Genomic DNA, 25,113 nt, shown 5'->3' with positions numbered 1-25,113 from the left:
CCGTACTGTGACAGAAACAGGCCCTGTCAACGTTCTCTTAAAGTTGTGAACATAAATATTGACGCATGAAAATAACCCTGGGTCCCATTTGTATCCCCGAATGCTCTGACCAGTTAATGTATAACCCTGAAGTCAAAGTTGTACTTTGACTCCCAAAAACAGTAAATGGATGTCTCCAAAGAGGTAGGTTTGGAAACTATGAATTGTGAAGAATGTACTTTTATATAATGTTACGTTATGTTTGAGAATTGTGCTAAAGCTGCAATACATACTGAATGTTTGTGTAATGTATTATTAGTAAGGTAGACATTAATGAAATGATGGACCAGGTTTGAATATGGTTAAGGTGACAATCAGGTCCTGTGGATGTTGATGTATTGGTGGCCTGTATCTGTAGCTATTAGACATCTTTTGTTGTATGTATTTACAAGCCTTTACCTGTGTGGGACTAATCAGTGGTGTGGGGGGGGGGCTCTATGATTCTCAGAGCTGATGCACTTCCAAATGATACTTTCACAGGGTTCCTGATTTTATTAAGTGAACATTTCAGCTGTGGGAACTAGCTGAAACACAGACAGAGGACTACCGTAAAGATAAAGGAATCTCGCTTGGGTGATATTGGGTGGGCATAAGAGAATACAGAGTCAGCCAAGTGATGAAGATGGTAGGCACTATCCTGGTAGTGTGGGCTGCCCTCCTGGCCCTTACCAGCAGAGCTTATGTGACAAGACCCAATGTCACAGAGCTGAGCAGCAGTAACTTGGACTTCGCCATGAACCTGTACCGGCGGATTTCCAGTTACCACGATGACAACATTTTTTTCTCACCCTTGTGCATGTCAACCGCCTTTGTCACTCTGTCAATGGGAGCGCGGGAGTTCACACGTGAACAGATCCTCAGGGGGCTTAACCTGGCCGCACTGGACCGGGATGGAGCTGGGCTGATCCCGGCGCTGTTCCAGGAACTGCTGGAGAACGTCACCCAGAGCAAGGAGTTGCAACTGGAACAGGGCTTTGCTCTCTTTGTCCATGACGATTTCGAGGTGTCGACCACCTTCAGCAACCAGATCAAGGACTTCTTCAGTGCCGATGTTATGAATGTCAACTTTGCCAACCATGCACTCAGCAAGGCCGCCATCAACGAGTACATGAAGCACAAGACCAGAAATAAAATAACAGAGGCACTCAGCAAAATTGAACCCATGACTCAACTTATTCTCATTAACACCATCTTCTTCCAAGGTGAGGGACATTAACATTGTATAATCATGCATGATCATGGGTCTGTGAGATACAGAATATTCTTTACACTATATATAGATATTTACTGAACACCAGATCTGCACTGATGGAGTTTGCCAAATTCTTTTGCCTAGGTATGTGGGAATTTCCTTTTGATGTCAAGGCCACAGTCAACGATCGCTTCTATGTGGATAAGTACAACATCGTCCAGGTGCCTATGATGTTCACTGAGGCCAAGATATACGTGACCAAAGACACAAACCTAAAGTTGAGCATTGCAAAACTGCCCTATGTGGGGGGAGCCGCTATGCTTATCCTGCTGCCTGACAAGAATGTGGATTATACTACCATAGATGACCGCATCAACGGCAAGGTCTTTCTGAGGTGGCTCAAGCAGCTCACCAAAAGGTATGAGACCGATCGCTACCGTAGCTGCTTAGGCAAATAACGGCAGTCACAGATCGCAATTCTACATAACCAAGCATGCTGATATGCCAGTTTTAAGCTGACATTATAGTGGAAAACAGAGGGACAGCTAGAGAGATGTGTTCTTCTTTAGGAGAACTGAGCTGATAATGCCCCGGTTCAAGATGGAGCAGTCCTACGCCATGCACAAGATCCTCCCCGACCTGGGCATAATCAATGTCTTCACAAGTGCCGCAAATCTCAGCGGCCTGAGCACAGAGCAGGGCCTCATGGTGTCTGAGGTTAGTGCACCTGCCTGTACTATCCAAAGCAGTTGGCTGTGGAGGATTTGCAGTGCACCTTCCCCTCAGTTACTTTCCTCCGGGCGTTTGGCCTGTTCGACGTGCATCTTAAGTGCCAGTGTCGTTTGCAGGTGCAGCACAAGGCCATTATCGAGGTGGATGAGATGGGAACCACAGCGGCTGCTGTCACTGTCACGGGCATCACCCCGTACTCCTTGCCCACCAGATTCGCCGTTGACCGACCCTTCTTCTTCTTCATCTACCATGAGGTCACCAACGCCGTCCTCTTCATGGGCAGGGTCATCAACCCCACCAAGATATAACAGCACCAGCGAAACAGCCATACAGCAGCACCAACTTTTCAGGACAAAACCACCCTATAATTCTACAGATTTTAAGGCAAATGTGTTGCAGCTAAGAGACGATGGTCCCCTTTTTCACCCTTTATTCACTAATGAGCTTTCACCACTTCAATAAGGGACTGGAAAGGTCATTTAGAGCTTTGAAAAGGCATAGACAAGTAGCGGCTTGAAAATGGGTGTAAAATGTGTTTAATCCGTGTTCATTAAACATGACAAATGATCTTATGAAGATGTTGGCGTGGGTCACTCAGGTGCTAACACACCAGGCACGATGAATCCGAATCAGGGGTCTGGGCACAGAATTCAAAGCTTTTGGAATTAAAGAAATCTGTTTAAAAAAAAAAATTCCACTATGTCCTAAGTGATTTGGAAATCACAGGGAGAAAATGAATATTTGCATGCTATTTTACAACAAAATGGACAAATAAATAAAATACATACTGTACAGCAGTGTGATTGTAACATATGGTTTGAAAATGGCAAGGCAAGTAAGGCAGAAATGGGGCTGTGGGAAGCAGGTTCCGATGTTCCCAATAGCCAAGGTGGAGAAATGCTGTGTTTTTTCATTTATTAAATGTACGATTTAGACAATTTATTGGAGGAGGGGGGGGGCTTTCAGGAGGGTGTACTTTGGCCGCTGGCTCCGTCTCTAAGCCCCCACTTGCCCCAGGGGACGAGGGGAAGGGGGTCTTCTCCATCATTCCCGCCCCGTCTGCATGCCGAAAGAGTTTGACTTTCTTTGACTGCCTTAGGAGAAAGAGAGGGATGGGTTAGAGTTTGTCAAGAGGAGGTGGACTGCACCTAAAATTCTAAAAATGCTTTGGCACCACCTACAGGCCAGCGAGGAACCTGCAAGTCATCTGTCAACGGTTTTAAGAGGGAATGTAAGCCTCCCTACCTCCCCGTAAGGGTGTAGTGAACATAAGAGTATTGCTATTTTCCATTTACCTTGGAGGTTAGAACTCAGAACTGGGAATGACATCACACATAAGTTAACCATGTTCCAGATCAGCAAGGCAGAAAGCCATTTACCAATACCAAGGACCTGTTTCAAAAAGCATAATTTCTTAGCCGGATAACTTGTTGGATTTAATTTACCCAAATTTAAATGGCCTTTCTCTTCATTCACTTACATTTAGTCCAGACTACCTTAAATCCAACAAGTTATCCAGCTAAGCAAGAAATTCTGCTTTCTGAAATAGGTCCCAGCTCAGTCTAGCTCAGTTAATTGTTAGCCATTGTTAGCAATATCAGTTCATACCAACACATTACCCAGTATTTTGTGCATAAAAACACTAGAGCAACACATCCACTGATAGCTGTTGGACAGTACTGTGTGTACAGCTGATTTAATGAGCCACAAATAAAACATAACTGTTAATAAACCGTATAAAACTACAGCTTTAACTTCTGTCGACAAAGGCCACGGCCATCTTGAATTCTGATGCCGGGGTTGAGCGGATTCCCCTGAGTTCACAAGCTGTAATTCCGACTTCAGGGGGCGTTCCAGTTGAGATTTTCAAATTTCCAAGTTACGAGTTCAAATGAAATGCAGCATGAGACGAAAGACTGAAGGAGGAGCTGCCTGCACAGGCCCTGACGCGTGGTGTGCATTAGGGTGTTGGCATGCATGTCAGAGGCCTGCTCTGCGGCACCTACACGCTAAGTTTCCTGGGCTGTGTCTCCTTGGAGCCACTGGGCCGGTGCTCCGTGTTGCTGCGGATCAGCACTGGCATGGCTGATGCGGGAGAAGCGGGGGGCGCAGAGCTCGACGTGGTGCCAAAATGGTGGGATCTAGGCAGGGTGTCACCTAGGAGCGGGAAGTTAGATTGAGACTGGGGCAGGTCGCACCTCTGGCGCTCATCTCATAATCAGCACCTCCTATTAATAACATGCTTTGTAAGTGATGTTAGCAGCAAAACAGTTCACAGCTGCACAATTGAGTTATTTTTACAAGTCATCATAAAAAGAGGTTCTTTGGTTGCCCCTTTATGGGGAGTGCATGGCCCCATCCTGGGTGCGTGGTTACCGTTGACAGGATGGAGGCTACTCTTCCCGCTTCCTGGACAATTCCCGCACTCTTTCCCAGACTCCTTAACCTTTCTGGGAGAGAAGCCGCACATAGAGAGTCCATTATGCAGGGCTGGACAAACAAGGGCTCTGACTGAGGCAGGCCTATCGCACCACATTCTGTTCCCAGGAACAGGGTTCAACCTACACTGTTTTCTCCGCATTGACCATCTTGGACGTGCTCGGGTGGCTGCTCAGCGATCGACTCCGGGACAACTTGGCCTTCTTCAGCTCCTTGCCTTGGGATTTTAACAATAGCCAATATCATTCCCGGAATAACATGGAAAACAGACAGCCAGCAATTATACCCAGGGTGACAAAGAACTAAACTATAAGAGAAACTGGCATCAAGACATGATCTTTGGAAGTAAATTGTCATACAGGAGAGTTCGATTAATGGCACAAAGGACTTGTAAGACACTGCCCTACAGATATCAGTCAAAGCTTGTGACATTTCCCATAATCCTATGCATTCTGAACAAGCGTCAGCCTGGTCGACTTACCAGCCGAGGAGGACGGCATTGTCCCGGATGTAGAGCCTGATATGCTTTTCGATACAGACAGCCCAGATTTACTGTCCCTCCCTTAAACACAGCAGAGGCAACAGCTTACTAATGATTACGTGAAGCTATACTGAGACTAGCTTGAAATAAAATAATAATTCCCACCTCAAATCTATATTCAAGCATAATGATTCAGCCATTCCAATGGCCGCTGGACATTTATGCATGTTTAACAGTATGCCACAAGGGGGGGGGGGCGGCAAGATGGAAGCACTCACGTTTTTTTTCTGCGTGTTTGTCGATTGTGAGCTTTCCATCTATTGGCTGCCTTTCCAGCTGCTCCTGTTAAAACGGCAGGAAAGAACCAGAAGGAACAGGGAGTGGCAAAGGTCAACACCCCCCCCCCCCCACTCGCCACCCCACCCAGTGTGCTAAAGGCACAAAACAAAACTGCTCCCTGGACTAAAACAACATCAAGCTTTCAAGGTTTCAAAGCCCAAAACAAGTGAGAGAGGAAAACTGCTGGCTTTTAAAAACGGAAAACAGAGCTGTTTGAAGTGATTACATAACATTAAAAATAGGTCCTCAACATTCTCAGTCACCCAGTGAGTCATGTTACATTTTTGACTTCCCTTATACACAAGGAGAGGACAGAACATGTAAACACCAGCAAAAATGTGAGGTGGTAGGCGGACGGACCACCATGTGTATGTAGCTGGGACGTCACGGCCACGGGGCAGCGTGGAGCCAGGAAGGATCCGGAAGGGCTATTTCCACAATGCTTGTGACATTCTCTTCTATCTAAGCTGAAGCTAGGTTTGAGTAACAGGTTTCACCTCTGTCTTCTCACCATCTCTAAGAGGAGGATCTCCTCCGTTTCCTTCTTCTGGTCCAGCAGGTCTCTTTCGTGCCTCTTGTGGTACTGGGGGGACAGGGAGAGTTGCTGAGAACCCAGCTCTGAGAGGTGACCGTGGGCAGGGTGTGCGGGTGAAATTAGGTGCTTACTGGTTCTGTGATGTCCATTTTGTCCAGTTCCAGCACAATCTGAAGGTTAAAAGATCACATAAAGGCTAATTTCTCAACTCATGGAATATTATTTATAGTACAATGGGTGCCACATTCGGCGTCAAACCATGGAGCCACCTCCTGGTTCTGGAGGGGCAGTTGTAATAGGTCCATCTGTTTAGATGACTCTTTAGAGCAGTGTTACCCAACCCAGTCCTCAGGGACCTCCAGACAGTCCATGTTTTTGCTCCCTCCAAGCTCCCAGGACCAAAAACGTGGACTGTCTGCAGGTCCCCAAGGACCAGATTGGAAATCACTGCTTCAGAGGGTCCACCTACCTTCTACATGCAGGGTTAAACACAGCCTATCAGTGCATTCCCCATGTTCCCCCGACACCCCTTTGGGTGCCCCTCACCTTGCGGACAGTGCACACCACGTCCTTGTCCTTCTCACGGCATAGCAGCCTGCGCACACAGAACTCCAGCTGCTGCAGCAGATGTTTCTCTGCAGGCAGCCTGATGGACGCCTTTAGCCTGGGCAGCATTCGACACAGCTTGTACCTGTGGGGGGGGTGGGGCTGGAGGTCAGAGGTCACCTAACCCATAAGGGTCAAGCGCGGAGGCTGTGAGCATACCTGACATTGGCAACAGGGTCATTGACCAGCTCCAGTGCAGGGCCCAGGAAGTATTTGCAGAAGTAGGACTTAGAGAAGAGGTCCATGGCGATCTCACAGAGGTCCAGGTACCTCAACCTGTTCCAATAGCTCTTCCCTTGTGCCAGCTCTGGGAGAGAGGGCCAGATATTAAATTACTCTACTTCTCATATACCACACGTGGACAGCACCCCCTGCTGGCTGTCTCTGCTTGCATTTATGGAGGAGACGCACTCACGTTCCACCACTTTGCCGACGATTTCCTGCCGCTGCTCCTGCTTACGGTTGTAGCGAAGAAAGATGCAGAGTGTCCGTGCTGCCTCCCGCTGAACCGGGAGAACGTTCTGGAAAGGGGGAGCAGATGACCTGGGCGCCACACCTACAAGCAGTGCCCCACGCGACCAGTCCTTCCTCTTGGTACATAACTGCCATGGTGAATAATATCCCCAAACACGGCAGCAAGCCGTGACTCCACATCTCGCTGGCCTTTACAGTCCCGCTAAATTCTTCTAACGGCAGGAAACTAATGATGGTGACTAACCATGGAAAGTGCCTCTCTCATTAAATACCCTATTATTTCATCAAGCCTTTGGAACAAATCCAAAAATACCCTCAGTTCAACAACTGCATACACTCCATTGAGTGTAGGTTCCTTTTATGTTACATTTACATTAATTTATTTAGCAGATACTTTTATCAAAGATGATGTACAATCGAGAAAGCAGGGGTCAGGGAGGTTCTGGAGCAATTGGGGTAAAGGCAGAATTTCTCTGTTGACCAAAGGATATGAACCAGTGACCTGCTGTTTACTAGCACTGAGTCCTAACTTACTGAGTGACACACTGCCACGTACCTCCAGAGACGGGATACAAAGGTTCCAGTTATAGAAATGGAAAATGCTAATGGTCCAAAAGCTGACCTCAAAGGCTGTGAAAGTATGAGCTCGGTGAGGTCTTCGGCTGAAAGCCATCTCATTGTTAAATAAAGCATATAGTCACAAATCTCATGTTATTTGTAGGTAATGTATGGCAGTCATGCCCGTAGAAGTGGCCAGGTGTGTGTGTGTGTGTGTGTGTGTGTATCATAACACACTTATCATGTAATCCGATATTTCCCCAATCAAACACGTGTGGGATCAGCTTGGACATCAACTGAGACCCAATGCCAATCTGCAGGATCTCAGCGCCAGTTACAACAGCTGTGGGCCAACTTGCCGCAATAGGGGATACAACGGCTGTACGACTCCCTTCCGCATGTATCCAGGTCCGGGGGGGGGGGGGGGGTGCCACACCCTACTGACATGGGACCAGCAGGGTGCCCATACTGCCAATTCTGTTGTCTGTTTGATCTGTTGTTATAATCATTGCGATACAGGCACATGACCTTTCACCACATGCAGATTGATTTCATTTCCACCACTCTGTCTGGGTGCTTAACTTTTTTTGTCACTGAGTGTGGTAGTATGTATTAAGCGATGGTGTGACCTGTGACAAAAAGCATTCCGTGGCAGAAAAAAGGTTGGGAAACCTGCTGTATGGACCCCTGGAGAGGTTCTGGCCCTCATTTGGTTAATGATGCACTTGCTGATCTGCTGACTAACTGAGAGAAGCCAGTGTGATGTGTGATGGATGGGGAAGAGGGGACCATCGCTCTGGGCTCACATTGGTTGTGACGATGGCAAACATCCTCTGCAAGAAGCGGAAGTAGATCTGGTCCCCGGAGACCACGCGGGGCAGGCAGGCGTACTTCTGCAGCAGCTTCTCGTGGACGCGCCACCGCAGCGAGGCTGCCGCCTTCTGCTCTGCTGCTGCCAGGGCCGGGATCAGGTCTGGTATATTCACCTGCTGGAGGAGTGGGGGGGGGGGCGGAATCAGAAAGCACCCACAATGCACTGCCCCACCAAGAGGAGGAGCTAATAACATCAATTAGCCTAACACTGCCTTGATGTTCAACTTTGATACCGATGACTGATGAAATTCACTGATTAACTCATTAACTAGTTGAGAATCATACTCACTTGATAAGCTGATTTAAAACCAGGCAAAACACACACTTGCGTGGTATGAGAAGACTAACACAGGGAGGTAACTCTTCACTGAGAAAATTCCAGGCCTGGGAAATAGATATAGAAGGAACAGATACCTTACTCTCAGAGCCAGTGCCCTCCCCTCTGGACGTGGCCAGCTCAAGCGTGTCCTGTAGGGCGTTTAACAGGGCATCCAGGACCTGCACAGGGAGAAGACTACTGAACAAGGAGTGGATCGCTCAACCTGACAGAGGAAATCTGTAAGCTTAGGCATATTTTGGGCTCTTGGTGGGACCCAGGCACTGTCCCACGCTGCCCATACATCCATGCATCCAGGCTGAGCATTCGCGGGCATTCACCACAGCCCCCCAAGTGGCACCCACTAAGGACACAGTCTTTCAATTTAACTTTTAATTACTTCCGAAACCAAAAACATTTAAAGGTTAATATTTAATGTTAAAGAATTTTCAAGACCATCTAACCCCCAACCCTCCCCAATGGACAACGTTTAACACCACCGCTAATACTGTTGGTGGTGAATGAACTGGTCACCCTCTACCGGATGAATGAAGATGGATGGATGGATGAATGGAGGATGCATGAGAGGATGGATGGCTGGATGGGTGGGTGGATGGATGGATGGATGGATGGATGAGAGGATGGATGGCTGGATGGCTGGATGGGTTGATGGATGGATGAGAGGATGGATGAGAGGATGGATGGCTGGATGGGTTGGTGGGTGGATGGATGGATGTGAATGAATGTCAGGTAGCTTGAAAACATGAGTGATGGACAGTATACACCAGTGATACTGTAGACTTTCCTTGGTTTTACTCGGACATCACTTGCAGAAAAGGTCGCAGCCTCACCTCCAGAGACTCGTCCTGCAAAAGCGCGACGAGTTCCTTATGAATGTAATGCACGTTGGGGCCCAGGAGTTTGACAACCTGAAACGGGGAAGGGGGGGGATAGACCAAGGTCAACGGGGGACAGGTGGCCATCGCCCACAAGGCCGTCACCAAGCAGGACCCCCAGACTTACTTCATGGAAACCATCTGCGGCCGTACGCCGTACAGAGATCTCGGGGTCATGGCACAGGCTGGAGAAAGTGGGATACAGCTCCGACAGAAAGCACTTAGGGTCCGCAAACAGAACCATAGCCTGAGGAACAAAGGATACCGAAGAAGTGGGAATGTTTTCCTACATGTGCTCCCAGAATATGGATTTTTAAGAATGATCTAAGTAGCTTCAACCTACAGCTTAAGGTTTGATGCGATTCATGTCTTGGGAGAAGAACTGTCAGGACTCTAAGCACACAAACATCAACAGAAAAATGGACAATCCTGATTCCCAGTCACAGGACCAGCACCATATATACCATGGTTCCTGGGAGCTCTTACACAAAAATGTTGAGGGCAAAATGAAAAATTACTGGTTCAATCAGATTGTAGAGGAGGTCGGTCTAAGCGACTAGAGGAGGTGAGACCTAGACAAAAAAATCATTTTTCGTTCTGCCTTCAGAACACTTTTGTGTATGTAAATCTCCCATGAGCCATACCATACTGCCTGCAGCCCGCAACCCCCTGAAACGAGGAGTTGGAGACCTGTATTTAAGAGCTCCTCCTCAGCCACCCTGAGCCATGTATTATTGAGCAGGCAAATGGTGTGTGTCAACCAATCCAAGCTCTGGGGGGCCCTGAAGAACAAAAGGCCTAGAACAGGCTGTATGTGCCGTTCCCTCCTGGGGTTCCGAAGCCCGCTCAGTTCGAGGTGCTACTGTTCCATGACCTTCAAATGCAGCAGTGCTAATACCAAAGGGTTTCAAAGTTGGCAGAGAACTCTCTAACTGTAACGTTAATGGAACGTTATTTCCACATTTTATATGTTAACAAAGGTTATTGTATGACAGAATATTAGCACAATAACATTATTTTCTGAAAATTTAAATGTAATGTTGGCAAATATTGTTTTATAATAAAAATATAATTTTATAAAAGTGTATGTGTATACTGTGAACACACCATCTAGCCTTGAGCCCATGACCTTAGACTGCTCCATCATGCCCTTTATTTTTTATTATTCATTATTATGTATTAGATGCATTTATACATTATTGGGATAATGTTCTGGGAGCATCAGAAATACTGTAACGTTCGGTAAACATTCCTAGAACAAAATATTATTGTCTTGATGGAGGCCTCTGCCATGAGTCCCAGGCTACCACCAATGGAAAGTGAATGTCCCTATTCTACATGTCATACGGTGTTGTATATTCAAAGTTGAAATAAGCTTCGAAAAAGAGCTTGATGGGACTGATAGGCGCTGAGACACTGCATCTTGTTAGGCAAGGTGTTAATACCTCAACAGCAGGCACATCTGAGTGCATAAGACATCTAGCTCTGCAGGAAGACCTACACAGAAAACACTCAACCCAAGACCACACCCATACGCAGCCCCACCTGGACCCTGCAGGACCCATGCCGTTGTAGCCATGGATACGAGCCTCTGGGGATGGCAAGACTGGATGTGCTTCTACGATACCCTAAACCAGCGTTTCCTAGTTTGGTCCACAAGGAGCCACAGCTGGTCCACATTATTGCTCCCTCCTAACTCCCTACTGGGAGGGGGCCTGCGGGCTGCAGGGAGTATGGTATGGCTCATGGGAGTTTTTCTTTTACAAAAGTGTTCTGAGGGCAAAACAAAAAATTACTGGTTCAGAGAGATAACCAATCAGATTGTAGAAGAGGTGGGAGGGGTTCTGTTCCAGATTGTAAAGATGGGAACTGGGAGGGAGCAAAAACGTGGTCTGTCTGTGGGTCCCCAAGGGCCGGATTGGGAAAAACTGCACTAAAGGCAGTACAAAGCAGTACAGTGAAGGCTGCCGGCACTCACAGGGAAGTTGTATGCACAGTTCCTGCGCACTGTCTCGTACTTCCTCTCCAGCTCCAGGGTGTAGGCCTGGCTCTCACAGTGCCCGTTCTCCAGGTGGAGACCAAGGACACACAGCTTCTTGTAGAACTCCAGGAACCACAGATGCTGCTCGTCCGTGAAGCTCCCTGGAAGTAGAGCGGCCCATGATATTCACAGGACACGGTCAACCATGCTGGCAAAGTCCTTAGCTGGAGAAAGAGATGGACAGCGCGAGGTCCCACCTGACAGGCCATGACAGAGCCTCCCGTACTGAAAGGACAGCGAGGCCAGAACCGCCTCGTCCGCTTTGAAGCACTTCTCACAAAAGGTCTTGACCAGAGGGAACACGATGCGTGTTCTATCATCTGCAAGGGGTGGAATGGATGTGACAGGGTGTGACAGAGTGCAGTCCTAAGCTTCTCCTCTTCTCAGGTGGAAGGATTATTAAACCGATCCTCTTACATCACGGACAGCTTGTTATCCAGACTCGTAAAAAAAAAAAACACCACTGTTGTGCATATAGTAATGCGGCGTGCCGGCCTTCTCGTACCCTGGACCCGGTGTCTCACCATTGTCGAGCATCTCCAGCAGGTTGACGGTTGTGTCGAAAGCGGCCAGCCTGACGGTGCTCCCCTCATCTCGGGCCAGCTCCACCAGCTCTGGCAGCACCATCACCTTGGTGTGATCCACCCTAAGCAGGAGGGGCCAGACAGTGAATTCCTGGGGACACCACACACTCGCACGGACCAATGTATGCCCACAGACTCACATATACACAAACTGCGATCAGACCTGTGCTGTGAATACACTCTTCTGAAGTCACCATGGAGACAGGGACATTAAGAAGAAAGGCGACAGTTCTCTAACGTCAACCCAAGTAAGCGAGTGGGAATCCCTGCATTCGCGAGGCTGGATTTCCCAGCATGTCTGAATAGGTCAGACAAGCAGCCGGGCTCGTGGCAGGAGTCTCTTCATCTGCTGGAGCTTCTGGAGCTTCCACGACTGGACTGACAGCTCCTGGGGCTTCTGCTATGTGAGCAGAATGCGATACGCATCCCCAGCAGCAAAGCGACTGCCGGGTCGGCTGAAACAGACCTAATGGGCCACCGATATCGGCAAACGACCCGAGTTGGAACCAATCCAGATCTGCAGAAGCTGCAGCCCCATTACCTACACCAGTCATGGGGAAACTCCTGCTCCTCAGGGCCACCAATTGAAGACCAGGCCTGTGTTCTCTTACCCACATGCCAATCAATCAGATTCAGACACACAGCTTTTTTTTTTTTAACCATTCAGTAACCAATCAAATCGCAGGCCTAGTCACATGTTCTTGCGAATGCTTCCTGCACGTGTCTGCGCCAGCGGAGCAACTGGGTTTCCTGTGAAGGTGTCAGACAGACTATTTGCAGTCATCCTCTGGGGTGATGTCTGTTTTAGGACTGAGCGGTGACCTGGAATCTAGGGTGTCATTAGATGTGATTCCCCCATCGAGGGGGGAATGTAAACTCCTTCTGCTTTTTCTTTTTACCCGATTCCCCTGGCGATGTTCTCCAGCTGCCGACACATGCAGGAGCGCACCTCATACTCCACGTCCTGGCACAGGGACCGGACCAGGGGCAGCAGCTCCTTCTTCAGCCTGCAAAGGGGTGGTACACTGGGCATCCAAGTCTTTGGCATGGGTAACCCAACCTTTGCACCAGTGCGATCAACTTCTCTGCTATGTACAAAACTAAAATGTTCAAAGAGTTCAAACGGACAAAATAAAGTATAAAAAGTACATCCACGGGTAGTCCGTCTCTGTGAACAGATATTTAGCACATAAGTGTTTTTACAATATTTGTAGAATATTTATGTATTACATCATTCTGACTGAGGATCCATGACAGGCTCCCTCAAATTACGGACTGTTCTCCTTTCATCATTTAGCAAACATCTGCAGGGATCCTTCACTCCCACTCACATTGAGGACTCAAACTTGCCAGCCACCTTCCCCAGGATACGGCAGCTGGCCATCCGGGCCTGCACAGACTGTGAGAGTTGGGCCTTAGACACCAGCGGGCCCAGGATCTGTGAACGGGCCAATAGCAATGCATCATGGGGACGCAGAGGAGGGTCCGGGCCGGAGGAAGCATTTGACTGCCTGACGGCATTTAGCAGCAAGCTGGCAGACGGGCAGTTGCCCATAGTTACGGTACCTCCTGTCTGATGGTCTCTTTCGGCAAAGCGTCGATGGCGGACAGAAGTGTCTCTAGCCAGGCGTTGCTGACCACTGCTGAAAAGCAACGTGAAATCAGCCCCAATTCGTACAGTCAAGAAGCAGGACTGTTGCCACACTTATAATTTGACTCAGAGTTGTGTTTAGAGCGGAGTAGGGTTTTGAAGAATTTAGTAGCTCTAAAGTTCAGTGTTTTTTAGTAATTGCAGAGTCAGGGAGTTTAGATAACTGTCAAGTCTGGACTATAGCAGTTTGACCTATACAGTTTGGAGGCTTGGATTGCTGTATAGTTCACAACCACCCCAACCCCAAATTATAGCTGTCCAAGCCCCCAAACCCTCAAACTGTACAACTACTTAAACTCCCAGAGTTTCAGGGTTTGAGTAGCTGAAATTATTAGATTATTACTACAAATTAAGCAATTAATTATATATACTGGGCCTCAAAGAGCATTTCTGCTCCCTTGTACTATGACTAACCAATTCACCATCCAAACTATGCTCACCTGCGTCTCGGTGGTCCAGGTTGAGCAGGACAATCTGCAGGATGGAGTGGGTGTGGGTCTGAATGAGGACTATGTCATCCTGAAGGATGGTGAGGAATGACCCGGCGGCAGCCAGCTGCATCTCCACCCCGGCCACATGCAGCACCTCCTACGTGAGAGGCGGGAAGAGGCTCACTGTGAAACTATTACAGCTATTACCCTAGGAGGTAAATGTGCTTTCGCATATAGAGAAACAAGATGTTCTGGCCTACCCGCACTTTCGGCACCACCCTGCGGAAGGTCTCGGCCGGGTTCTGACGCACCAGGTTTGGTAGGTTCACGACCACGCTGGCACGCTGGATATCCTGACCAGAGCTGGAGGGATGAACCAGGAACGAATGACAAACAGCAGACCCACTGAACCAGGTGGCTTTGTCAAATCTTGAGGTTGGGATATTGATGGGTGATCAGGTCCCTTTCAATAAGCTTGTGTGGCCGACCACTTCACAACTGAACATTCTGACCTACACATCTCTTGCGTGAATTGCTCGTGGTTGACCAGGACAACTCCAGCAGGGCAGAAATGTGATAAACTGACTTGTTGGAAAAACAGTGTCCTATGGTACCAAGGGGAACAGCTACCCATTCTGCTGCTAATGTTTGTCACAGGAGATTGCGTGACTGCATGCCTAAATATGCACCTGTGTCAGTGATGGGTGCGGCTTCATTTGGCAATTCCTCAAATTAATTTGGGAGTTTTGGCCATAAAGTATATGTAACAAGTTTATTTATGTGACACTTGAAGCAATCAAGAGAAAAGAAGAGAAAAAACTAACAAAATGAGGAATTAACCCGTTTCACATCCTTAATAGCCTCATACGTACGATCTTTAAATCCACCGCGCGTACGCTGGACATGCCGGCACAATCCTCTGATGTGGCTCTAAGACACTTCTCTGGCATGACTTAACACTTAACTGAGGTAATTACAATGGGAACAAAAGGTTTGGCACTGGGTTGCTATGGGGCTGCGCTGTCATAGAGATGCCAAGGCATCAGCTGACTTTCCCGGTAAACATGGACGACCACTGAGCGTGAGACTAGCTGCTCTGAAATTTGAGGGTGACAACCTGGACCCCACACACCAAATCATCAAACAGGACTGCCGAGCCTGTTTACCATTCTGTCTTACGTGGGTCTTCTTATGAATACTCGTTTCCACTACCAGGGTATTTCAATCCCAGTTTGGACCATCTTAGAGAGGCTTTGAGGGCCTTGAAGATAAGGTTTTTTTTTTTAAGTAAGCTGAGGATAAGAAAATCCTCGGCATCAGCCACCCACCTGCAGTCAATGAAGGATTCATTTCACCGATAGCATCAGTAACTTAATGACTTCGCTCTTCAATTATCTACCACAGCATGCCACAGACATACTGCAAATTACAAACTGAATTCACTCCAGTCCATCTGCCCGTCCTTCTTTTGAATCAGGTCAGCTTTATGTGCCAAACATCTCGAGACAACTGGTTACTACCAAGTGGTTGTTCACCTCCATGCCTTATTTATCTATTAACAGGTATTAACCATGTATTTATCTATTAACAGGTATGCATTTCACCTTAGGGGCAGACTTTCCTTAGGGAGCCTTTTGTTGGTAGAGAGTTAGTTAATAACTAGGAACAGCCAGAACCGTTGCCAAGAGAGTCTGGAAAAGGGCCCACAGAAAAGCAGCCCCGAATGATCCTTCTGTATTACATCTCTCACCCTCTCACTGGTAATCGCTCCATTTAATTAATGCTGTCCAGGGGGATTATGTGGAGTTAAACTACTTTGGACAAGAAGACTTTAATCAATTAAGGCTCAGGGCTAACAAGGTGCCGCAACCTGACTCTCTCCGAGAGGGCCTGGGTCTGGCGGTATGAGGAAGACACAAAGAGACGCCTAGAAATTTGCGATTCTGAAGCATCAGAAGAGTGACATGCCCTGGAATCGAGTTGTGCAGCCCGGGCAGGATGCGGGGAAGACCACTGAGAGGTCAGTCTCAGAACAGGCAGGCTGGCTTTCCATCAACATCCATCTACAGACCACATGATCCCTCAAAAACGGAGTGAAACACAAGCAGTGAGGCCACTGTAACCCCGACTCCAGGATGGTTTCGGCAGTGCTAACATTTTTTCCCGAAAGACTAATTACTGTCCACTAGGGATGGCCAGTGACCAGAGCAGCATCCCCCATATGTTCAGAGATACTCTCTCACATCTTACACATACAGCCACTGCGACAGACACGCATAATTGTCGATGGGACGGAAGCTTTCATTTTACTCACCTCCCTGGCCACAGAGGGCACCGCTTACTGGTCTCCAAGGGGATAATAAATGACTGTGAGGCTGGTAAACAAAGGCAGCTGACAAACACACTCACCTGCCGTCCATGGAGAGGCACTCGACTGTCAAAACAATACTCAGGTGGCCCCAGCACCCTGTGAGCTGACACAAACAGGCACGTACAAAACCCTAATCCCAACTATGATGACCTTAACCCCAACCCAGCCTTCAACCGTAAGTAACCGAACAAAATGCAAGACTTCTTTTTTTAATTGCAGTCACAGATTTTTATAAAATTGAGTTTGCCCTTGTGGGGACCTAAAAGATGGTCCCCACAACATCAAAATAACAGGTTTTGATCACATTGTGGGGCCATTTGGTCCCTACGATGTGATTTATACATGACACACACACAAACGCACACAGACACACACACACACCCTCTCAGTTCCTCGGCTCCCAGCCAATCTCAGCATCCTCCATCCATACCCTCAGCGACATCTAATGCGACCTCCGGACTCCCTGGAAAGTTCTAGCATGGATCAGCACCCAGGGTCACCCCCATTACTAGTCGCCGTTACAGTAACTGGCCTGGGAGGGTGCAGCGCTGGTTAATCTACAGCTCTGGTCACGCACTGCCTAAACAGTAACCCATCCTTGCACTGAAGTCCAGAGCCACTCACCAAAATAGCCTCTTCTCATCTGCTGTTTACTCTTTCTTCTTGGCACCAAAGTGAAATAAAGACTTGCCTTGAAGCCATCACACAGAGATTCAAAGGCACTCTCTATCAGCGCCTGTCAGATGCCCTTCCCAGCTGAAAGCAGAGCCCCGTTTCCCCCCCCAAGGGTCCCATAACTCCATGAGTAGCGAGACTGCGACTTGCCACTGATGTCTTGCCAGCCCTACTGCATTACTACTCCCTGGAGTGTGTCATTTGTTTGGGTGGGGAGCAGGGCTGGGGGTAGCCAACTAGCCCAGGGCACAACCCCCCCCCCCCCCCCCCCCGTGCAGTGGCCAGGCACCCGCAGCTCCAGCTCGGAGCATGCTCCATCAGTCAGATCGCTGCTCCCTCTTAGGTACTTCCTCACTGTCGTTATGGAAACCCACTCCATCCCAGCAGAAAAAACACTTCAGCTACTCAAACACCTTTCCCTGGCAGATTGATAGGGCTCAAAGAGGATGAAGGGCTTTTAGAGGTGAGCTGCTGACTTGGGCATCATGTGACTTAGTATAGCCCAGCCCCCGAATGGATGCCCAATTGCCAGTTGAGCTTGGCAGGAAGTCCTGACGGTGGCTGGGAACAGGACGAGGCATTATGCAAACCACCGCGTCACTGCCAGGCTGTGTCGGCCTCCTCCTCCTCCTCCCGGTCAGGACGACAGCTGGTGAATCAGCACCTCCGGCCACGTCTACAAGGAAGTCTCCCCCCCGCCCCCCGCCAAGCTCCCCCTGTCTCAGGCTTCTCGTCTGTCGCGGCACTGGCGTCATCTCAGTGGACCTCAAGGAAGCCCCTGCAGATATAGTGCTCACCTGCTGACCCAGCTGTGGTTCAGTTGCACTGGAATCATGTGACCCTCTTATTCTCATATGTGTTTTACCAAAAATACTGGTTGTATTAGTACCTAGACCAGATGCCCACCCTGGGAATTAAACTGACATCAACACAGACCAGCTTGACCTCTGTGTTACCTTCTGCACTGCTCTCAGTACTTTGCTACACAAAGGAAGAGGGGCGTCCTTGCACTCTCCTAAATTAGTATCAAACTCCAGATTGTGGGTTTGTAGGCCACCCTGCCCCTGAGAATAAGGAAGCCAGCTGCAGCATTAAAAAAACCAACCCAATTTTAAAAAGCCCATTTTCCAGACGCCGGCGGATGGTGTTTACTGCTTTGGAACCCTCCCGTCTGCAGCTCGAGGTCTCATCTCCCTCCTGAGACCAAGCAGAACTCACTGTGGGCTCCTCACACAGCCCTGCTGGGCCAGTCTGCTGCTTCTCACAGCCACGACAACCGCTAATGTTGCAAGAAACCACCTGAGAAGAACTGAGATGCCGGATTAACACAGATGCCATTTATAACCACCGAGATCAAACAGGGAGCCGTGTCACGCTAAATACAGATACAGCACCATGATCTTGTCGCACTGAAGAGTCAATACATGAAGCATGAACAGAGTAGCTAGGGCTCAGAGCTAATGATTGACCCAGCATTTTTGGAGGGGGGCGGAGGGGTGCGAGATTGCGCCACTAATGAGCAGCAGGGAAGAAAGATTTAAAGCGGAGGGAACAAAAAGGGATTAGAGGTCAGTAATAGCACAGCAGTAAAATGGAAAACAAAACTTTAAAATATATTTTTCCATATGTATACTTTTAATTGTGGCTATACTAGATGATAAGACCAGGCTGAATTTGCCATTAAATAAAATTTGAACGTGGGATCACACAGGCCGAATGTCCCACTTAAAATACAAGAAGCCAATCTTCCAGAGGAATGGTGTAAAGAGGCTTTAAAGTAAAGCTAGATTCAAAACACTGTTTCCTGCAAAGAACCAGAGCAACTTTAAATCATGCACAAGCAAATTAATGCAGACATGCCAAAATACTTCTAAAAAAAATTAAATTTAAAATAAAAAATCTTTCAGGACCACTGCCCAGCAGCCAGTTAAACACAAGTTTGAGGGGAGAATTTTTTACTAAGTAAAGAACGTTCATTCTCAATAGGTTACATGCGGTCATACAATACCACACTACAGCCAGAAATATATATACTGTAGCATTTACATTCTTTTAATATGGCGATTAGTCATATTTAACAGTGTTTATAAAATCCATTTGTATTAGTGTATTAGGTTTGACATTTCAGTGCGACCTCACCTGTAAGTGAAATGACACCTGGCCATTTAAACAACACCAGGAAGCAGCACAGGTGCTGGACTCGGAGCTCCCCGGTGTCAACAGCACCCAGCACATGTCCACACGGAGGCCGGACCGGAGTAGCTAAAGTGCTGCACTGAAATATTCATCAGCCACGGCACTGGGGGCAACACGTGGCAGTATCAGGTAAGCCACAGCCGGTCAGCTGCTATCCACTGCACCTTATCCCATGAACTGTAACCAACCTTGACCAACACCGTGAAGGTTCTGTCTGACTGACCCGTCACAACGAGGGCATCCCACGTGGAGGTGTTCACCTGTCACTGCAGGAGTGAGTTATCACAAGCGATACAATCGATTTGAGAAAAATACAACAGAAGAATGAAATCTGCACATGGACTGGCCATCGGCACTCACAGAGGAAGCATTAAATTAATTCTGGGGCTTTCTGGAAGGAATCATTGATACATACGGATATGGGGTGGTGTTCTGGTCAGAGAATTAGGGACCTGGGCCACGAGTCAAAGGTCATAGGTTAAAATCCTGTTTCCAGCAGAGTAGTCACACCACTGTTGTGTCCATAAGCAAGACCCTTAACCTGCTTTCTAATGCAGGACAAAAATGTCTGCAAAATTAACGTAGTGCAGGCGCTCCTCTACTTACGAACTTTCAACTTACGACATTTCAGACATACAAACAAAGAGGACTGTAGTCCAAATTGTGTTCGTTGGGCTCCCGTTTCCTGTCCATAACATCAAATTTTGTTCTGCTCCCCATTTCTGCCTAGTAGGAATTCTGGCCGCTACTCCCGCCGCAGAGCAGTGTAGCGTGCCTACTCCCAGCATCCCAGTTCTTTGTACTTGCGTATCTTTAGGTCAAAGTTTATTTCATATTTATTGCGAAATATTCTGTGCATCCATTATCCATTTTTGTTTTATGTATCATTAGTAATGTGTTTTAGGATAAGAAAACATGTATTGACTTTATACTTACTTATGCATGTAGACTTGAGTACCCTTAAAATGATGTTGAATAACGACTTACGAACATTTCAAGTTACTAACGGCCGTTCGGAACATAACTCGTTCGTAAGTAGAGGAGTGTCTGTATATCTGTATATGAAACCTGGTTTTGGAGGAGCAATAGAGGTGTGGAGATGTTCAGAAGTGAGGAGGAGGGGGGTGTTACCACCATGGCCAAAACGCTGGAGCCCAAGTAGCTCAATCAGTTATGTACTTTGCCTGCAAATGACCCAGATGACGGCCCAAATCTGCACCATGTCATTTCCCCAGTCTGCAGGCCTCATTCTGCAGGAGGGAGGCTGGCTTGGATTTGTTCCTTGGCAGCCAAGAAGTTACAGGTCACACCCATCCTCCTACCAGCACTTAGACTGCATGGGCACTGATTAATCAACCTGATTAAACTTATGGCAGGCTGGGTTTGTGAAAATCTGCACGGATAGCTTTTGCCCTTCTTCATGTATACTGTTAAGAGGGTGTCGATTTCACACATCACAGCAGAACCCAGCTCAGCTCGATGCGTCTGCACAGCCCTGAAAGCTGTGGGCCGAGGCACTGAGGTGCTATCCCAGTCTGATTCCCCAGTAGGTCACCAGTGACGTCTGATCAATAATGGTCTGTAGAGGCATTGATGCAAAAGCATTCATGAGCCCAACAGAGGCTTTGTAAACCCCATTTGGTGGGATTAACCTAGCACCGTCAATCACCACCAGGCCTGATCCAATGGGAAGTGAGCTAAATCAGTCGGTGACTGACAGCAAGTGATAATCCCATACAAAGTGGGTTTCAAAGCCTCCAAACTCCTGTTGCTAAAACCTGGCTTTGCCAAGTTTCCTAGTGTAAACAATACAGTGGATTTCCAAAACACCTGCATCTGAGTGCAATGCAATCAGGAGAATCAGCTCACAGCATGATCACTTACAGTCATGTGAAAAAGAAAGTACACCATCTCTCAGTTCTATAGTTTTACATATCAGGACATCATTAAAAAATCATCTGATCCTTAACAGGTTCTAAACCTATTTAAATCTAACCTCAGGTGTAAAACAACACACAACAGGTTCCACTGCGTCATTATTTACTTAACAAAAATGAAACCAAAACGCCAAGTGAGAAAAACTAAGTGCACCCCATGATTTAATAGCTTGTAGAACCACCTTTAGCATCAATAACTCGAAGTAATATTTTTCAGTATGACTATCAGTCTCTCAGTGTTGTGGAGGAATTTTGGCCCACTCTTCTTTACAAAGTTGCTTCAGTTCATTGATTTTTGTGGGCATTCGTTTATGCACAGCTCTCTTAAGGTCCTGCCATGGCATTTCAGTCGGGTTGAGATCTGGACTTTTATTGGGCCATTGCAACATCTTGACTTTTCTCTTTTTCAGCCATTCTATCATAGATCTGCTAGTGTGCTTAGGATCATAGTCCTGTGGCATGACCCAATTTCAGCCAAGCTTTAGCTGTGAGACAGATGGCCTCAAATTTCAATCTACAATACTTTGATATACAGAGGAGTTGGTGGTCGACTCAATGCCTGCAAGATGCCCAGGTCCTGTGACTGCAAAACAAACCAAAATCATCTCCCCTCCACCAATGTGCTTGACAATCGGTATGAGGTGTTTGTGCTGTTATGCGGTGTTTGGTTTTTGCCAAACATGGCGCTGTGCATTATGGCCAAATATCTATGCTTTGGTCTCGTCTGTCCACAGGACATTGTTCCAGAGGTCTTGTGGTCTGTTCAAATGCTACTTTGCAAACCTAAGCCATGCTGCCATGTTCTTTTTAGAGAAAAGAGGCTTTCTCCTGGCAACCCTTCCAAACAAGCCACACTTCTTCAGCCTTTTTCCCAAGTTGTTCTTGCTAATTGAGGCCTGTAGAGCCTGAGATGTAGCACTTGAGGTTTTTGCAATTTCCCTGAGCACTGCACTGTCTAACTCTGAAGTGAATTTGCTGGGATCCACTCCTGGGAAGACTGGCAGCTGCCTTGAATGTTTTCCACTTGGGAATAATCTTTCTCAATGGAGAATGATGGACTTAAAATTGTTTGGAAATGGCCTTATAACCCTTCCCAGATTGATGGGCAGCAACAATTGCATCTCTCAGATCATTGCTGAGGTCTTTCTTCCTTGGAACTGTGTTAACACGCACCTGAAAGGTCCAGACCAACAAGCTGCCAAACTTCTGCTTTTATAGGGGGGGTCACACTTGCCGATGATCAATTAATCAAGTGCATTTCATTAGCAGCAAGTGACTCCCTTTTAATTCCTATAGAAGTAGTAAGGGGGCACTTAATGTCTCACACAGTGCTTCTGCATTTTGGTGGTTATTAAATAATGACATGGTGTAAAATGGCATGTGTTGTTGTTCATCTGAGGTTGTAATTACCTGTTTTAAGGACCTGCTAAGGGCGAGATGATTCATTATGTACTGATATGCAAAACCTAAAAATTGACAGAGGGTGTTACTTTCATTTTCACATGACTGTATTTACAGGCCACAGATGACAACTGAGTCCTTCACCCTCACACCTGGACAGATTACATATTACTGAGGGAAGCTACTCATAAAAGTAATCCATTTCAGATAGTGGTGGAAAGTTAAGTCCAGAAAGTACAAATCCAGACCAACACTTTGTTTCAACCAACCAGCTGAGTACTCTGTGACTGTCACTCTTTGTACTCAACTGGTTGGTTGAAACAAAACCATGGCCTGGATTTGTACTTTCTGGAGCTATTCTTTCCACCTCTGTCTGTAACTGACTTCCTCAACACTGGTGACACTTCAGGCCATAAAACCCACACTAACAGAAACTACCCCTGGGTTTCTGAATGCACCTGCTCCAGCCTCTTTACCTGAGAAGGTACACAGCCCGTTCAATGTCATTCAGATCCTCATCCACCGTCAGCTTGTCGATCTCCTCTGCTGTCTGGGGCAGCGGGGGTGAGACAGAGGGGTCAGAAGAGAATTTCTATGAGCATTTTCAACAGAAACAACAGAATATTACCAACAGCAGGCAAGGAGAGCCAACCTTCAAGGATGTGACTGAAAGAAATGTGTCTGACTATGGGCTCTGAATCCTAATGGCTGGGACAGAGTTCACGTGAGTGCATCTATGACAGACTCCCGGTGCTCTCTGACCCAACAGTCTCCAGCTCCCTGCAACGGGGTCCCATCATGTACAGGGGGGTGGGAGGGGGTTCCACCATGTTGCTGTGGCTGTGACTCAACATTATCCCTCTCTCCCTGGAGGAAGACGGCATTCCAGCTCCCACTGCGGGGGAGGAGGCATGGAGGGAGGACAGGGGAGCGTGAGCATGTTCTGTTACTTTAAGGCTCTCTCATTATCTGAAGTGCGCCTCCAGATCCATGCTCAGAACAGCCCTCGCCTGCTGTGCCCCCCCCCCCCCCTCCCCCCCTCACCAACAGTACCTTCACAAGGCATAATGGTACTTCTATTACAACAATTCCAAGGCAAATGCTGGACACAGCAGCAAAACACATGGCCAGTTAGCCACCAAATGTGAAGTGACACTTATCCTAATAAAAAAAAAAAACCTTCACTGCATATCATGAGCGTTATCTGATTAAGTGCTTAATGTTATGCTGTTCAGTAAGCCAGGAGATAATGGTCAATATCCTCCATCATCCCGGATGCAGCATGCTCACTCGGAACTTAGAAACGGAGCCCTGTTGCCTCTGCTGCAGAGAGATGTGGAGGTGCGGTGGGGGGAGCCGAGCTGACCGAAACTGCGTCACGCAGGGAGGCTAAGTGGGTAACCCCGTTACACAGACCCCTCTCCTTTTTACTGCTTTTGCGGTTCCGGCGGGTCTCTCTTCCATTATGACACACGGACGGCATCTTACAACGAGAACGCATGGATCCGATCTCCTGATTATTATCATTATGGCATTAAAATGAAGGACAGAGAAAACGCAGGGACAGCGCAGTCTTTAACCTTAATTTGCAACAATTCAAAATGACTAATTAGGGGTATTATAAACATGTAATCTCTAATCAATCACAAGTCCCGAGTGTAAATGTAATATGAAATTTAAAAGGTATAAGGGACAACTGCGAGGAATTAAAAGTCACCTGAGGCTGATACAGATGTACATCGACGGTAACTATCTATGCATACACAGTGTGTGTGACTAAGAGAAGCGAACAAGCAGCTAATTGCCTCACAAGTTTTCTGTTTCCTAATGATTTACTTGCCATGTTGTCAGCAGAGTGTAATTTGTCATAAAAATCCAATTTGACACAACACGTGCACAACATACAGTATTTGGACTTAAGAGGTTTCAGCATGTAGTGTGGAGGGTGGATGGATACCTTCAGGCTCCGTCGTATCGGTCTTTCGATGATTGCTAGGTCCTGTAGGTCCTCTATTTGCCCGAACAGACTGGACTGGTTCAGAGTCATCTTGATCGCGATCCTAAGTTGATCTCCCCTTCCTCCCCCCTGCTGCTGTGGTGGTCGTTGCTGGTGCGGAGATGACTTGTACTGGTTTCTTTGAACAGGGAGGTGAAAAAGGTGCGATCCACCCACGAAGCCCCCGACCCTAAGGACCGATGTGGTGTCAGATCGGTTTCAGTCCGTCTGGCCAGCGGCCGCCTCCTTGCATGGTCCTCCCTTCGGGCACGAAGTTTCACGTCGATGAGGTAAACTTGATTTATAAGTGATGACTACATGGTGCCCGGACGTGACCAAGGTGAGCCCAG

General features: G+C 47.6%; 2 protein-coding genes across 6 annotated transcripts; one reads left to right on the top strand and one right to left on the bottom strand.

Annotated features, from left to right (window-relative positions):
- The first annotated feature begins 53 nt into the window (after window positions 1-53).
- On the top strand, window positions 54-2,535 carry serpina10b (serpin peptidase inhibitor, clade A (alpha-1 antiproteinase, antitrypsin), member 10b). The gene is made up of 5 exons (XM_023802153.2): window positions 54-183; window positions 520-1,241; window positions 1,376-1,649; window positions 1,801-1,948; window positions 2,080-2,535. The coding sequence occupies exons 2-5, from the start codon at window positions 656-658 to the stop codon at window positions 2,269-2,271; spliced, it is 1,200 nt and encodes a 399-aa protein (XP_023657921.2). The 5' UTR covers window positions 54-183; window positions 520-655; the 3' UTR covers window positions 2,272-2,535.
- On the bottom strand, window positions 2,484-24,918 carry ppp4r4 (protein phosphatase 4, regulatory subunit 4). Of its 5 annotated transcripts, none has more exons than XM_023802143.2 (25): window positions 24,725-24,918; window positions 23,244-23,317; window positions 14,448-14,550; window positions 14,197-14,344; window positions 13,672-13,748; window positions 13,437-13,543; window positions 13,005-13,112; window positions 12,046-12,167; window positions 11,719-11,841; window positions 11,459-11,622; window positions 9,608-9,727; window positions 9,436-9,513; window positions 8,683-8,766; window positions 8,202-8,384; window positions 6,779-6,884; window positions 6,523-6,670; window positions 6,304-6,448; window positions 5,889-5,927; window positions 5,734-5,805; window positions 5,162-5,225; window positions 4,884-4,964; window positions 4,529-4,619; window positions 4,340-4,413; window positions 3,970-4,120; window positions 2,484-3,057 (listed from the first exon to the last, which is right to left on the bottom strand). In XM_023802143.2, the coding sequence occupies exons 1-25, from the start codon at window positions 24,812-24,814 to the stop codon at window positions 2,874-2,876; spliced, it is 2,736 nt and encodes a 911-aa protein (XP_023657911.1). In that variant the 5' UTR covers window positions 24,815-24,918; the 3' UTR covers window positions 2,484-2,873. The 5 variants fall into 5 exon arrangements, with proteins under 5 accessions (XP_023657911.1, XP_023657914.1, XP_023657912.1 ...); XM_023802146.2 differs by having other exon boundaries at window positions 2,484-3,053; XM_023802144.2 differs by having other exon boundaries at window positions 13,672-13,745.
- Window positions 24,919-25,113: the final 195 nt, after the last annotated feature.

This window comes from Paramormyrops kingsleyae, chromosome 14 (assembly GCF_048594095.1).
Source record: "Paramormyrops kingsleyae isolate MSU_618 chromosome 14, PKINGS_0.4, whole genome shotgun sequence".
NCBI classification, from domain to species: domain Eukaryota; kingdom Metazoa; phylum Chordata; class Actinopteri; order Osteoglossiformes; family Mormyridae; genus Paramormyrops; species Paramormyrops kingsleyae.
This window is presented reverse-complemented; position numbering and strand designations above follow the sequence as displayed.

Coding starts and splice junctions, on each gene's coding strand:
- serpina10b (XM_023802153.2), top strand. CDS start 656: ATGAAGATGGTAGGCACTATCCTGGTAGTGTGGGCTGCCCTCCTGGCC. Junction 1,242..1,375: donor TAACACCATCTTCTTCCAAG/GTGAGGGACATT, acceptor TCTTTTGCCTAG/GTATGTGGGAATTTCCTTTT. Junction 1,650..1,800: donor CTCAAGCAGCTCACCAAAAG/GTATGAGACCGA, acceptor GTTCTTCTTTAG/GAGAACTGAGCTGATAATGC.
- ppp4r4 (XM_023802143.2), bottom strand. CDS start 24,814: ATGACTCTGAACCAGTCCAGTCTGTTCGGGCAAATAGAGGACCTACAG. Junction 8,385..8,682: donor GCACTGGCTCTGAGAGTAAG/GTATCTGTTCCT, acceptor CCACTCCTCCAG/CAGGTGAATATACCAGACCT. Junction 5,806..5,888: donor AAATGGACATCACAGAACCA/GTAAGCACCTAA, acceptor CTGTCCCCCCAG/TACCACAAGAGGCACGAAAG.